At 37.8% G+C, this 16,344-nt stretch overlaps 1 protein-coding gene across 1 annotated transcript in view; it reads left to right on the top strand.

Annotated features, from left to right (window-relative positions):
• dnah7 (dynein, axonemal, heavy chain 7) overlaps positions 1 to 16,344 on the top strand; it is a 117,230-nt gene that overhangs the window by 29,800 nt on the left and 71,086 nt on the right. The window contains 9 exon segments of the mRNA XM_042494683.1: positions 2,511 to 2,709; positions 5,473 to 5,613; positions 7,852 to 8,064; positions 8,147 to 8,256; positions 10,216 to 10,384; positions 11,938 to 12,040; positions 12,703 to 12,830; positions 13,106 to 13,318; positions 15,374 to 15,472. Coding sequence (XP_042350617.1) covers positions 2,511 to 2,709; positions 5,473 to 5,613; positions 7,852 to 8,064; positions 8,147 to 8,256; positions 10,216 to 10,384; positions 11,938 to 12,040; positions 12,703 to 12,830; positions 13,106 to 13,318; positions 15,374 to 15,472 — 1,375 coding nt within the window.

Raw genomic sequence — 16,344 nt, 5'->3', positions numbered from 1 at the left:
CCAGGTTTTCACAAAATTATGTCCAAGTTATGAAGGTGTTGTGTTGACATGAAGGGTGCCGTAACCCTCGGATACTGTAACGTCTGTCTCAACGCACTCTCTCTCTCTCTCTCTCTCTCTCTCTCTCTCTCTCTCTCTCTCTCTCTTTTCTCTCTTTCTCTCTCATGAGGTTGGGGTATGTACTCTCTGTTTGAGCTAGATCAATTAAATATGTTATCAGAAAGCCACATTTTTTTTAATATAAGCAATAATAATACTATTTCCTCTTTGCTGAGCAAGACTTTGGTGTGAAAGCATTTAAAGACCCGTCCCATATAGATGCCTGTCCAGATGTAATCCAGTGGAATTCAGTGATTAAAGCAATTAAAAGCCTTGGCTATTAATAAAAGATTTACGGTATATGACATGCCACACCATTACCATTATAGGTATTGCATAAAGACATCAATTGGTATCTGTATTGTTTTAAGGATCCAACTAATGGCGTTGTAATTTTTGTGATTCTCAGTCCTGTGGCCGACTCGGCAGACGTCCAAGAAACTGATGTTAGGGCTACAAAATATTACACTAACTATGACGCGTACTCAGCCCCCACAGTGGCTTCCCCCAGAAGCAAAGTCCTTACTGATAACCTATCTTTGTCGTATTTCACCCGTGGTGTTTGGTTAATAACGAATGTGATTTCAGACAAAAGATGGTGTAGCCTCTTACTCTCTTCCTGCCATTTCTACTTCTCTTTTCATTTTCACACTACTATCCCTTATTCTCTCTTTGGCATGTGGGAATTGTCATCACATCAGTACAGATACTCACAGTCACGACCTTCTGTAAACAAAAAAAAGGATCTCTGCAGTAGTTGGGGTGTTGGCAGGCTGTGCAGGGCAGTGTAATGTTTGGAAAGTGCGAGTTTTATTTTTCGAGAATTTGAATCATTTGTCACTGCAATGCAATGCTAACAAAAGGGCTTGTTTTTATTTCAGGGTTGTAGAGAAAGCAAGGCACTCAAATGCCAAAGTTTTAATGCTTTAACATTGAAACACTTGTTCCTGTTTTCTCTGAATGTTTATGTGCACAGCGAAAACAAGCAACAGAAACGGAGAGATATGGAGCAGTATTAAAAAGAGAGGAAAGACTTTGTTTACTGTGTGACATTCAAGAAGAGTTAGTAACAATAGGAAGGACCTCAGCAAACATTGCACTTTAGTTGCGATGACATTACTCAGGACCAAGGACAAGAGTGGGCTGGCTGTAGTGAATGCGAATGAAAATACTGGAGAATATTCTCTGGAAGCTTTGAGGGATGCAGCTGGATTGTATCACAATCAAAACTAAACTACAACATTTTATATATTTATAAATACTATATGATCTATTTAGTCCTTAAATCAGGGTTTGTACTGTCATGAAAAACCTGGAGAAGTCATGTATCATAACACGTGATATGGTCACAGACTGACGGAAATTTTAAAACCCAACAATAAAAACTGCCAAAATGCCCTAAACAAAGCTTTAATGTTTTCTTTAAAATAGAGACATATAAAATTGTATGCCCCTCCCCTAAACCAAAACAAAAAACGTAAATCCCACCTCAGTGCTGAAAAGATAATTTGACATGCTGGCCCCTTTTTGCACCATCCCCTCCCGCCTCATAAATAATGAACAGTCCTTTGGTTATATTAAAAAATTCAGTCCTAATCCTGTTCTGAATTTGTTTTTTTAAAAGCTATATAGTTATGAAAAAGAAACGACATGGAGTATTGATGGTCATTTCAGAGAATGTGGAGACTTGAAAATTTGCCTCAAAGTCATGGAAAAATCATGGAAATGTATCAGTAAAAATGTGTATGAATCCTTTTAAACGTAACCAAAAGTCCTCATCATTATGTAAAAAGACAGTGAGCAACCTTAAGTGATTCAAAGACCATTGAAATAATAACCCCACAGGAAAATAGCTGTTAAAATTCATTTGTGACTTTAGAAATAGGTGGAAATGCAACCATGCTTGACGGTAATTCTCCTAAAGCGCAGAGCGTGATTTTTAAAAAAAGGAAGACAGGGATCAGGAACAATAAAAAATGTGTTGTAGATCTGAGACACAGTTCCTTGTCCCATGCTTCATGTCTGCAGTCTTTCATTTTTCAAACTTGCACAGGAGGGGGACCGCCTTCCAAACTGGGTGCTTCGGTACTTTCATTATGTAATAAATGTTCGAATCATTATCTGCCAAAAAAAAAAAACATCAGGCAGACTCTGTACAAACTGTGGACTAATGAAGCACTCTCACTCTGGGGGTCACCTATGACAATAAAGCAAGTAAAACTCGGGCAATTATACGGCCAGTGGAAACATCTATTTAAATGGAAACAGATTTGTGCTGTGTTGCCCACATGATGCCACTTAGAGAACGGTGTGAACGGCCAGTGTGAGATATACTTTGGACATTAGATCAGATAAAGTGTAGATATTAGACAACACCTGAGTGATTCTGTTTCCTTATTCCTCTCCTCCAGAGTGCAGCCCCATCTGAAGAAGTGCTTTGAAGGCATCGCTAGTGTGGTGTTCACTGACGTGCTGGACATCACTCACATGAAGAGCAGTGAGGGGGAAGTGGTGCAGCTACTGGATATCATTTCCACCTCCAAAGCCAGGGGCCAGGTGGAGAAGTGGCTTCTGGAACTGGAGAATGGCATGATTGCCTCCCTGCATAAGGTGTTGTGTGGATTGTTATTGCCTCTGCCAAGAAGGGTTATGTTTTGTTTGCTTGTCTGTTTGTCAGCAGGATTATGGAAAAACCACTGGCCCGGATTTCATTAAACTTGGAGGGAGGGTGTAGCATTGGCCAAGGAAGAGACTATTATTTTTTGGAGCGGATCCGATGCACGGGCCAGATATTGCCACATATTGTAAAATCCAGTAGATGTTAGTGAACTTTAATATATACTTTAATATATTCTAGAAAATACAATTTCATATTAACTGCTAATAGTAATCCACTGGGACACATGCAGTTGCTCAAACTCCATATGGAAAGCAGTCATTTTGGAGCACTCTGGGAGAGGAGCTTCATGGGAAAAGCAGTACAATTGTGACACCACTATATTTGTAACATTTTTTCCTCACTTTAATTTTTAGCAATGGAAATACGCTAATTTCGTTCAAACAATTATATTGTTACAACCCATGTAGATAGTCTGCAATAAACTCCACCTCAGATATTAATTCAAATTTGACTAAAGTAAAAAATGTCTTCCCTGTGAAGCATTTGGTGTTTCAACATACACGCATGGGGTCTCATTCATGAAATGTCAGTAAATCTATGTGATGATCTCATAGATGGCTATACACCCTGACAGCCATCATTGATCTGTTTTTTAATTTTTTTTATTGAATTTGCTAATTGCCTTTTAAATTAGCAACATGTGTTCTATTTCTACTCTTTTGTCATGTTTAATTTATGAGTTTCAAAGGTATCTGCATATTGTAAACACAGCAGAGCACAAAACAAATTAAAATTGTACTTTCATATAATAACAAGCATTTTTTATCTAACAAGCATTCCTTACTTACACAAGCACTAAGAGAGGTTAGAGTCAGGCACAGATTTTGTAAGTATCTATGAAAAAACTGGGGCTACTTACATATTGATTATTGCTGGAATACACATGAATTTCCTTCTCCGAGCACTTTACACACAAATTTGTTCTGCTCACATTTCATGAATGAGACCCGTGGTTGTTAGGTATTTTCTTGTTTTTATGATCGATGTTAAAGGTCGAGTGTGTAGAGTTTTATCGCATCCATAGACAGAAATGGAATATAATATCCATAAGTTTGTTTTCATTAGTTGAGAATCAACTGAAAATAAAAACAGTTGTATTTTCATTTATATCTACAATGCATTTGTTTGCCCTTCGAAGAGTTCAGTTTCTACAGTAGCCTAGTACAGACAAACCAAACACCTGCTCCACATAAGCAATTCATGTCAGCCGCAACGAACCTCCTGCATGCTTGGCATATGGAAAAAAGTTATTGATGATTTATTTACCAGCCCTTTAATAGTTGTATTTGTGCCTCTAATTTTATTGGCTTGTGCTGTTTATATTTTTAATACTTGTACCGTTTCAGAAGTATCACTTTCAAATGTCATTGTACTTATACAGTGACAATAAAGGCCTTCTGTTTTTGTTCTATTTTATAGTTCTACAATCTCACCACTAGATGCCACTAAATCTTACATGCTGGACATTTAAGCATATGAAATATTTACAGGTAAATAATAAAGTACATAGTAAATGCACAGCTAAAATGAGGAGCTTGTCACACTATTTTTTATTTTGATATAATCCTAATAATCCTTGGAATATATCCAGACATACATCTCTGGAAGAAATAAGAGACCCTTTCAAATCTTTCTTAAATCAGGATTTCTGTATGTACAGTGGCCCTTCCATTCCATCACAAGCCTTAATGAGGTACTGAATAGGTGATCGCCTAAACCAAATGTTTAAAAAGGAGAAGTATAATAAACACTGCTGAGTTCATCACTGTCCTCTTGCAACAGGACCAGCTGGATTGCAAAAACAGTGCCAGTAGTAGCTCAAATATGATAATTGGTTGTGCTTGCAGGCTTTCATATCATAAAAGTATGGACTTTTGGTCTAAACGGAGGTCTGCGCTCTCCCATTGCCCTTTTGGTTGCACTATTGTTAGGACCTCATGAGACTGAGGGGGTCTCTGGGTCTTGTGATAATGTTGGCACTCTTTGATGTTGTAAAATTTAAAATATAAGTAGTATTTTAGGACTCGAGCTTTACTGATATAAACAAAAACAATTAATGGGGTTTTTGTGATGTTCAGACAAGATTTTTAATACACTTGACTCGGTGTCTTATACCAACATTGAGCCATCACATCCGAGGCTTCTCCCTGTATGCTTTCTAACATCTTCCCTGACACAGGTACCAAAGAGTTAACCCTTTGAGACCTAAGCAAATTGGTTTGATTTCTTTCAAAAACATGTAAAGAAGGTAATGAGCAACTAAAAAGAAGAAATGACTCCACAGTAAGCAAGAAATTATTTAAAAGTACAAGTAAATTACCTGAAAATTAGACCAAAAAAAGAAAAGCAAAAAAAAATAAAGAAAAAGAAAAAAACAAAACAAAAAGGGTAAACATGATTTTGATTATTAATATAGTTTTGTGCTCGCTTTTTTTCCCCAGACATTTTTCCCTAGCTTTTCTAAAAATAATTTTCTAAATCTACTAATTTCTTGCAGTTTGTGGATAATTTCTTACCAAGTTACATATTGTCTTTTTCCCCATGTTTTTTTTTTTTTAAGAAAATGCATCAATTTCTTCAGGTTTCAGATGGTAAATTACTTGTGAAAGGCGTCTGAGAGCAGCACAAGAAAAGTGATGTCACCCCAGGTTTCAAAGGGTTAAAGCATCTGTCCCTCTTGTGGTCCATTGTAGGTAATTGGAGAGGCAATTGAGGCGTACCCCAACGAGCTGAGGATCAACTGGGTGCGTGCTTGGCCAGGCCAGACTGTGCTCTGCGTCTCACAGGTTTACTGGACGAAGGATATTCATGAAGCCATTAAGTCAGGACAGAAGGTATTCAACTTTTTATTGTATTTTACATTTTTAAATTTTTTTTATATCTATTTCATATTCCCGATTTAAGTTTATACATGTAGTGTTGTGGCAAGGTCCTTTTTTATAGTATAAGCCAGAGGAAGTCAACCTGTGGCTCAGGGGCCACATGTGGCTCTTTAGCCCCTCCCCAGCGGCTTAAAAAATTCTATAGAAATAAATAACTTCAACATTGTACATTATTTTTTGTAGGCCTAAAATGGCTCTTACCCTTTCCAACGATAAACATGTGTAGCCTGTACATGGAATAAAAAAAAATGTTTTTCAGCGTCTGAAAATTAGGCCTGGCACCTTTTCCTCTAAATTTCGCCAAACCTCAATAACAATGGCTTGTCATTAGTCTCCCTAGCTAAGATAATTATGGTTTATGTATGGATTCCAAATCAAAAACCAAAAAAAATAAGAAGAATTTAATAGTGTTCGGACGGTTTTGTGTGCTTTCACTAAGATTGTACAAAGTAAAAGAACCAAACAATCATTAATAGCCCAAGTAGCAGCCCCCTTGTTATAAAACGTATTAATGAACGGTTTTTGAGACCCCTTAGTAATGCTGACTGGCTACTTTAGATTTGATGTGTGGTGTAACCTTCATTATAAGGCTAAAAAATGTTTGCAGCTCCAGACATTTTCTTTTCTTTTTTTTTGTTTAGGGCGGCCTTCCTTTGAAATCTCTGCAAAACTCAGCATGTCTTTTAAGAAGACTTAACTGCAGTTTTGAAGTTACTTCAAGCATCCTCAAAGACTCTTTTAACCATATTATTTTTAAATCTTGGTTATCAGTGTTACCCAAATCTTGTTTAGACATCTTTTTATTGTGCAGCAGACATTTTTTTTCTAAACTTACCACACATCATTACTCAGTTCTGTTTAAAAGCAATGCAAAGTGGCAGGTTTCCTGAAACACATCATCTACAATATGCTCTGTAGTTCTGTGATGTCTCTGTCAAAGCTGTAATCATGGTAACAGCTAGCATCTGAAACACATAATCTACAGTTCTCTCTGAAGTTGCATGTCTCTGTCAAAGTTGTAACCATGGCAACATACGCTGTGATGTATGTCATGCCAGACAGAGCATGAGAAGCAGCCATAAAAGTGAAATTAACAAGGTTCTGAAGTTGAGGTTAACAAAGTCCGATGACTGTTGGATAAATTGTATTACAATCAAATTACCTGACAGTGAGTGTGTAAGTATCAGTCATGATTTACCTGGTGGCTCTAGCTCCAAGTTACCATCTAATTAGGGGTTCTAGCCTGAAGGGTTGAAACCCTATTGTTTTTGCCTTGACTTTTTTCTTCAGCATTGCTTTTGCAAAGTCCTGTGAGATGTTACATCATAGACACATGACATTTTTATCATTGATCAGCAAATGCTGCTCAACAAATATGGTGCCAATTACTCCAGCTTAATGCACTCTACAAAAAACCCACATATGAGCCATTAAGGTTCCACTGTAAAATTTTCCGCAATTTTGAAAGGTTTTTTTTTGGACTCATTTCTGAGTCTCCTACAGGTCCAATTTGTACCAAACTTTCTGTTGGTTATCATTTAACCAAACTTATTAAAAGTTTTCAAAATCTTGTTGATTTCTCTTTTGAAGATACTGACCAACAAACTTTTGCGGGGGTGTGGCTCGTCACATAAATTAGACTTACCCCATGACTGTTCAGCCATAGATAGCCAGCCTAGACATAAATAAATGAGCATCTGTCCGATTGTCATAAAACCTGATGGTTATTTTTAATGAAGGTGTCATAAACTGGTCTCGATTCTACGCAGCTTTAGTTTTAAAAGTCCATGCTGTCTTGAACCCCTGAATAGCCGCTCTTTGCAATATTTCAAACAGTTCAGCTTTAATCAAACAGGCTGAAGTGACTAGGGGAGCAGTCGGTTTGAATGAGAATAACAAATCTGTCACATTACACTGATATCTCATAAAATGACACATCTTATTTAGTCAGTGTCACCAGTCGAGGTCTGCGGTAAAAAGCCCGTCTTATGAAGTTGGACCGGAAAACCCCTTTGTATCACAGGTTATATGTTTCTTTTAATATCCTTCAGGACAGCTAGCGATGCACTTATAAGACAGTGATGGACTTAGTAGTTGTTGCTGGGATCAAACTTGTGACCTTCAGTTAATAGATGGGGTCTTGATAGCATCCTCTGCCTTCTCTTTAATCACGCTTCTCTCTCCCCTCAGGCCTTAGATGCCTACCTGGAGCAAAACAACAGACAGATTGACGACATTGTGGCGCTTGTACGTGGCAAGCTATCCAAGCAGAACCGGGTGACCCTGGGAGCCCTCGTCGTGCTGGATGTCCACGCTAGAGATGTGCTCGCTACACTGGTGCAAAAAGGGATAAGTGACGAGAATGACTTTGAGTGGCTCAGCCAACTGCGCTACTACTGGGTGGTATGTTAAAAGAGGCGGTTTGGGGATTCATTTCATCTCATAATGCATATTTAGTAATTTATTTCTGATCTCTGCACCGCAGGAGCATCACCTCCAGACCAAGATGATCAATGCAGGTTTGCCTTACGGTTATGAGTACCTGGGCAACACTCCACGTCTGGTCATTACGCCGCTCACTGATCGCTGCTATCGGTAAAGCTAACACAAAAGCGCACTCTATCAAAAGCAGTCTTTTTCTAAATCCATTATTGATCAATGTGTAGAGACACAATTTTCTATTTTATTTTTATTTAACCTTTATTTAACCAGGGTAGGGAGGTTCCCTTGAGATTAAAATCTCTTTTTTTCAAGGGAGTCCTGGCCAAGATACACAGCAGTACAAGATAAAAACAAGTGATAGTAAATGGACACAAAATAGAAGAACACACAATGCTACAATATTAAACATCACAAGGAACAAAGTGCGTTACAAGCCTTGTTCTGCTGCAACTAATGGTTACTTTCATTGGTTAATAATCTGCCAATTATGTTTTATTAGTTTTATTAGTTGTTTTGTCTATCAAATGTCAGAAAATGTTGAAAAATGTTGATCAGTGCTTCCCAAAAGATGACATCTTCAAATGTTTTATTAATCAGCACTCTAAAAATATTCAATTAACTAGGAATAAAGAAACCAGAAGGTATTCACATTTAAGAAGATCGAATAAAAGAATTCTGCCTTCTCTTTTTTTGCTTAAAAAATGCACTCAAACTGATGCATTTATTATTTTATCAAAGTCGTTAAATAATTTAATAGTTGAAAACTAATCAGTAAGTGGTTTCAGCTCTATAGCCACATATCCAAAGTATCAGATAAAGACACCCCATGAATCTTACTCTGTAATACTTTGGATTAATATTATATTAATTTGGATAATAAAATCTGAAAAAAATGAAGAGCAGTACTATTGCACACTGTAATACCATAAAACAATAAATTATATCCTAAACTCATAATTATTTTTTTTTGATTCCAGTCCAAATGGCATGAGATATTTCTGTATATAAAGTATGTACATGTTAAAAATAGTGGACAAAGCTACCATGTCACCCATTGATGTGTGGACTCCGTTTTGAAGCCTCAAGTTCAGCATTTTGGGTGATGCTATCTTGGTTTCTTGGAGCCAAAAGTGACCATAATTGGATGAGAGGGTGGAGCTGTGGAGGAGTGAAGGTGGATCTGACTCACAGAATGCAGCAAGACCTCACAGACAGCCTGTCACTCAAGTGGCCCTGTCTTGCTTGTGTTGTACGTCGCTTTGGATAAAAGCGTCTGCTAAATGAAATTGTAGAATTGTAGAATTGTAAGAATGCAAAACTTTTGGCGTTAATAAAATGTAAATAGGTGAATTATACATATATTCACCACCAATTTCTGAATGCTAAAATTAGCTATAGAGACCAAAACTATTTTTTGTACCAGGCTGTAAACATGTTATTTCAGCTGTGAAGTTGGGTTAACATGGGGTTCTTTGGGGATTGAATCACGCTTGGAGTCAGCCTCAAGTGGCCATTTGTGAAACTGCAATTTTTGACACTTGGCGTTGGCTTTACTTTTCAGCCATGGAGGTTGCTGCTTGATACAATGAAGGCACTGATAACAAATATATGTTTTTAGTTTTTTGTTCAGAAAACGTTCAAAATGATAAAGAAATAAGGTTTACATAAAAAAATATATATATATAGAGTGACCAGTCTTACCATGACATTTTGGACAATAACATATATACGGTCTGATTAGAATGAATTAAAATTAGTTTTAAAAACCTTAACAACAATCATTGCATCAGTTCATTGAATAATATATTAATGCAAACATATTCCACATCACACTATGTACAGAAATTTAGTTCTGGTGTGTCTGAAAGCCTAGCACTCAAAAGCCGACACTTTCCACAATCCAGCTTCCCTGCAGTAAGGCTCTCAGTCACTGCAACATTTTAGTAAATGTTTTGTCAGCGAGCTGGAGTGGACCTATTGTCAACATGTTTCTGTTGATAATATACACAGTATATACTGTATATACAGTGAGGGGTCACATCATCACATTTATCATTGATGAGTTGTGAGGTGGTACATGGTGCTTTTTCGTGTCTGTTCCTCCTTCTTCAGCACTTTGTTTGGTGCCCTCCACCTCCATTTGGGAGGAGCCCCCGAGGGCCCAGCTGGCACAGGAAAAACAGAGACGACCAAAGACTTGGCCAAAGCTGTGGCCAAACAGTGTGTGGTCTTCAACTGCTCTGACGGACTGGACTACATTGCTTTGGGCAAATTCTTCAAAGTGAGTACAGTTTTCTTTCCATAAGGCACCAGTAATCCAAACTATGCTGCTCACTTCCTACACAAACTATTAAAAGTAGTTTCACTAATCAGAAGATTTTCCTGCAGTAGGTGCTTTATCACCAAGGATCCAGCATGTCTTCCAATAGAGTGCCCCAGGGATGACGTTTTTTTGTAGGCTGACCAGGATGTTAGCATCACTTGGGGTCCCTCATCAAAAGGCTGTTGGATTATTGCAGATAATTAGCTCTGCAGTAAACAAATGTTTATGGTACTTAAGTTTCTTGTTCAACAAGATATTCTCCACAAATGAACACCGCTTTTATGTTTTTAGCTTTTAGTCTAAATGTAGTGGAAATAAAACGCTATTGTTAGGTTGAAAATTAATACTATGGTCCCATTGCCCCCACAGCAAGTTTGTAAAGCCATGTTTAGCATGTCTCAGTGTGATGACATCCTGTAATCTCATTCAGCCCCTTGTTGGAGACCGCCTTTTTTAAGATACATAAAAGCTTCAGAGTTTTGGAGTAGGATAATTACTGACGCAATTTATGTTGTAGAACAAAAACGCCAAAGTCTTTCTAGTAAGTATTAACCTTATTAAAGTCTTCTAACCAAAACCCATTCAAAACTGGAGGTGCTGAAATGCTAATTCATTCCCCGGTTTAAGGACTCATCAGTGGTGTCCTCTATAAACTGGAAGATGGATGACATGACAGCTCCCCACTATGGATTTATTAAGAAAACTTGATAGGTATAGGGCCTCGTTCATTCCTATGAGGGTTGCTCAGTAGTGCATGAAGCAAAAAAAGCTATATTTTCCGCGGTATGAGAATACCCATAACTTCCGCATTCTTCCGTCCGTAGAGCATGCGCACTGTGCCCAAGTGGGTTATCCCCGCCCGCAGAGTTACTGACTTCCAGTTTAATGCTACGTTAGCTTGACTGGTGATCAAATAATTTAATCTTGTAGCCCTTTAAGACTTTCCAAATGTTTTTGAGCTGAATGGATTGAATCATGATAGTGAAATTAGTCATTTCGCAGAGGTTTTGTCTCTACACCTCTGCAGCATGTCACCACAAATACAATGCAGTGCAGTAGTGCAGCTGTATTTGCCTTCTGTTATTATTATTATTTTATTGTTACTAAGAATACATGCAGTCACTTACAAATGTACATTTCTTCTCTCACAGTCTCCTACTGTAAGAAGTGTAGAATATAAAGATTTGTCCTTTCTAAAATATCAATGCACTGATGGCTCAGTCAGGGGGTCTTGTTCACTGCCCCCCAGGTACTGCTTCAGCTGATCGGCGTCAGCCGATTATAGTTACGTGTGGGTTTTGAACATGGTAAACAACACACTGAAACAAAAATTTGTTTACACTGGAATTGCTTACAGCCTGCTGAAATTTCCTCCCACTTGCCATACCAAAATAACTCATGTACTCAGGCAAAACTTCCTCATGTATACTATCTAAATATGTATTAATGAATTTTGTGTGTGTGTTGATGTGTTTGTGTGTGTCTGCGTGTGCCAATATGTGTGTGGTCAGGGCCTTTTGTCCTGCGGAGCTTGGGCCTGCTTTGATGAGTTTAACCGCATTGACTTGGAGGTGCTGTCTGTCGTAGCTCAACAGATTCTCACCATACAGAGAGGTTTGTGCTGTCTTTTGCTCTCTTTTTCTTTTTTGACATTCTCGCTTTCTTTCCCTTTGGTCTTTGAAGAAGCTGGCAGTATACCAGAAACACATTTGGTGTATTCTCACCAGCAAAGAAAAAAACAGGTTTTGGACTACAAAGAGATGCAACACGGAGCTGAGGCAATTTGTGTAGGCCGGCCAGCAAACCTTCAAGGATAGCTTTGTTCAACGCAGCACAGCAGTGTGTCCCATGTGTCTTACGGGTGTCGAATGTCTTATGTCACAAGATGCAAGAGCCAAAGGCAAAAACTAAAGTTTGAAAATGCTAATAGGTGTCTGTTGCTTAACTGCTGATGAAACTATTTTTCCACCGTTCTTCTTAGACTTGGAGTTTTTCTGTAACCAAATTTTGAATAAAGGGTGTTATATGTTGTCCACATTGTCTACGAAATGTCTCTGATGAGCATTTGCATTTTTAATTTACTGATATGGCAGAAATGGCATTTATGGATGTGCTCCTCCGCGTGTACTCATTACAAAGACGTGTCCAAAAAGACAGAAGCACATTGATATATTTGCCTTTGATAGTGCAAATTTCTTTCCACTGTTCTCACCAGTGCCAAAAGGCACAGAAGACATTTAAAAACATGCTGTATCTAACTGCATCTGTGTGTCCAGGGATTGCTGCCCATGCTGAGATGCTGATGTTTGAAGGGACAGAGCTCAAACTTGACCCCTCTTGTGCTGTGTTCATCACTATGAACCCTGGCTACGCTGGACGCTCTGAGCTACCAGACAATCTCAAGGTACTGTATCAGTTCTATCAGTTTCTCAGCCGTTCTGTCTGTTTGAGATGTCCGAACTTTGAGTCGATTGCAAAATTTGCAGTATAGTCACTTAAATAAGTGATTATAATAAGGTGATTGAATTAAAATTGAAAAAGCAGCAGAAAATATAGGCCTGTACTGTACATGTATGCAAATATTACTGATGTAAAATCATCTAAAACAGAACAGCACAAAAAATATCTTCAGAAATGAAAAACTTCTCTCCATTCAGCAAAAGTGTTTCTTTACATCAGGCTCTGTTCAGGACTGTGGCAATGATGGTACCAGACTACGCCATGATTGCAGAGATTGTGCTCTACTCGTGTGGCTTTGTGACCGCGCGGCCCCTGTCGGTGAAAATTGTGGCCACTTATCGACTCTGTTCAGAGCAGCTGTCCTCACAGCATCACTACGACTACGGGATGAGAGCTGTCAAGTCTGTGCTGACTGCTGCTGGAAACCTTAAGGTATCTCAGCACAAATAATTTTTAATATAATGTTTTTTTTTCTACTTTTACCTGAATATATTCCCACAGAATTCAGTTACACATAACCATATTGCCATTATCAGCGTGTTTATTTCTACCCATACTGTTTTTGTGACAATGGTAAGTTCTTTTCAGGAAAACACATTTTGATAAAGTGGAACAATCTCTGATCATCAAACAAATGCCTATCATACACTTGAATATTTTGAAGTATTTTTAAAGTCTTTTCAAGCACTTAAGTCTGACTCCCTCTGGCATTTATATTTTGACAGTTTTTTTTTTTTGCCAATTCAGCATCAGTAGAATCCATAAGGATATACTGTATTTGCACACAGACTTTACATTTTGGATGTTCTAATCCAATAAAAAATGTATTTATAAAGTACTTTTAAAAGCAACAGAGATGACCATGTCTTATACATAAATAAATAGATTAAAAAATAGCATATGTAGCATAAAATGGGACAAAAAAAGTTATCAAAAAGGCAATAAAACCACAAGGTAAAACCATAAAACTGTCAACTCTCATACAAGGTCTGAGAACACCAAGGACAACTAATGAGTTTTAAACGAGATTTAAACACAGGCAAGGTTGGGACTAGTCTTATCTGGGGGGGCAGCTTGTTCCAGATTTTGGGGGCGGTGACAGCAAAGGCTCTGTCTCCCCTATGTTTCAACCTTGTTTTTGGGATGACAAGGAGTGAGGGGACAGCAGACCTCAGTGACCGTGATGGATGTTGACGCCTCACCTCACTACCAGCCTCTGTTGATTGGCTGCGTTATTTTAGTGGGAGGAGACTTTGGGAATGAGAGGCAAACTGTTTCAAAAAGATTCCTCATTAAAGTAAGTACTGGTTGATGGATCAGATACAATTAAACATAGTCTTTTTTAACTCCACATCTCTGCCAGTTTCTCCCCCTCTCCCACAGTATGACACTTGTTAACTTTCTCTGCACCTCCCTGGAGTCACCTCCATATTAACTGTATGCTGAGTTTGCTGTTTTTTCATTTTGGAGAGTCGTAGCTGAATGGTTGTTGAGTATGTTTACATCATTCAACTTCAGTGTTTGCATGAGCCACAACTAAAAACATAATATTAAATATATTGTTGAGACGTCAGATTGTAGAAAAAGACTGACTTAAGACAGCTCGCACTGAGTTTTATGGCCACTTAACACTAAATGCTGGAGATCAAAGGGGACGCTGGCCACCTAAGATGAAGCTCTCAGTGATTTTACTCCAATGTTGCAAATATTGCTGTGACAGTACAACTGCTTGAACAGTCGTTTGGTGTAACAAATGTTAGAATTGTACCTAATTGGGTGGAAATAATTTCTCAACTCTTGCTCAATCTGTTTTTATGAAAGAAGCACTGATCAAGCTAAAGGGCAAACATGCACATAGCCATGTGTAATGTCTTGCCTCATCCTTAAAATGTATTTGGTTACATTTTTAATGCAGACAAATCAAGTTTATTCAAAGTAGAGTTCAGCTACACATTGGTAGGTCTCTGATACTATTTGGATCGTGTATAGTACACAATTGAAACTTTATTTATGCCACTCTACACAGCAGTAATCTTTCCGACATAGTGAGGAATTGTCACAGTTGGCACAAACCTCCTCCTTATTTTCCAAACACAACGTGACAAACTGTTTTGCGGAGTGCAGTGATGTGTGAGAGAGGAAGAAAAGAGCTGTCAGTCTGCTTCTCAAAGAGAAAGTCATCAACAGGCACCTGCTTTGTTTACACATACAAGGGATGTGACCTGCCGCACACATCATTTCTTTCCCCTGGTTCCAAATATAGACTTACCAGTAACAATGAGACTCTTGCCTTTTTTTATTTTGCTTTTGAAAAACAGGGTGTCATTTAGACACTTACTATAGCTGCTTACTGACATGGCTTTTTGCATTGATTGGTTGTAATTGTCATGTGGCACAGTCCTTCATTAAGCTCCATCACTCAGCTGTTTCTCAGTAAATGTTGATCTTCTCCTTTTCTCTTTTTCTTCTGGCTTTGTTACACTATAGCTCACTTTTCCAGAGGAGAATGAAGACACCCTGCTGCTGAGATCCATTATTGATGTCAATCTGCCCAAGTTCCTGGCCCATGATCTGAAGCTATTTGAGGTGCGATAGAGTGGAGCTCCTCCTGTCTTGATTAATGGAGCGTTACACATCAAGTGATGTCAGCCCATGTTAATTCCAGTCAGCTCATTTGGAGCTGTGATGCACAAGGACAATTTAAGTCTGTTTGAGTCAGAACAGTTCACTGGAGTGTGTGTGTGTGTGTGTGTGTGTGTGTGTGTGTGTGTGTGAATGGTTTTGCACTATGTTTCTGAAAATGTATGTCCATCACGCATCTCAAGGTGAATGTGTTTGTGTGTGTGTGTGTGTGTGTGTGTGTGTGTTTATTTGTTTGTTTGTGTGTGTGTTTCCACTGCCTAGCAATGTTTTAGAAAACTAAATATATCCTGAAAGTTTTTGAAAAGTCCTAGATTTTTTTAAACAACAAAATTAATAGAAAAAAGGGAAAACATTTTTCTTTAAAAAGTGCACAAAATTTAAGAAGAAAAAGAAATGACAGATTGTTTTCTTTAAAAATCCCCAAATTTGTTAAAGAAAATAAATGCTAAAAAATATCAAAGGAAAAAGGAAAAATCACGAAATGTTTAGGAAAAATAAATACATTTTGAATATATACATATATATATATATATATATATATATATATATATATATATAAAAAAAGAAGAAAATATGCCTTTGAGGGCATGTTTGGTGGCAAAACTGGATTGAATAAAAAATATGTAAGTCCCTCCACAGTGCTTACAAAACTGCTTTTCCCTTTTTATACCACCCTCTCCCTTCTCATAGATAACGAACAGTCCCTAAGTTCTAATCCTGCTCGGAATTCTTTTGAAAATAAAATCTATTTTTTGTAAAAAGCTATTATATAATGATGAAAAGAAACCAATAAGGAGTATCAGTATCAGTATCAG

The sequence above is a fragment of the Plectropomus leopardus genome, chromosome 10 (assembly GCF_008729295.1).
Source record: "Plectropomus leopardus isolate mb chromosome 10, YSFRI_Pleo_2.0, whole genome shotgun sequence".
NCBI classification, from domain to species: Eukaryota; Metazoa; Chordata; class Actinopteri; order Perciformes; family Serranidae; genus Plectropomus; species Plectropomus leopardus.
Note: the sequence above shows the minus strand (reverse complement) of the source record. Positions and strands in the feature narration are given on the sequence as shown.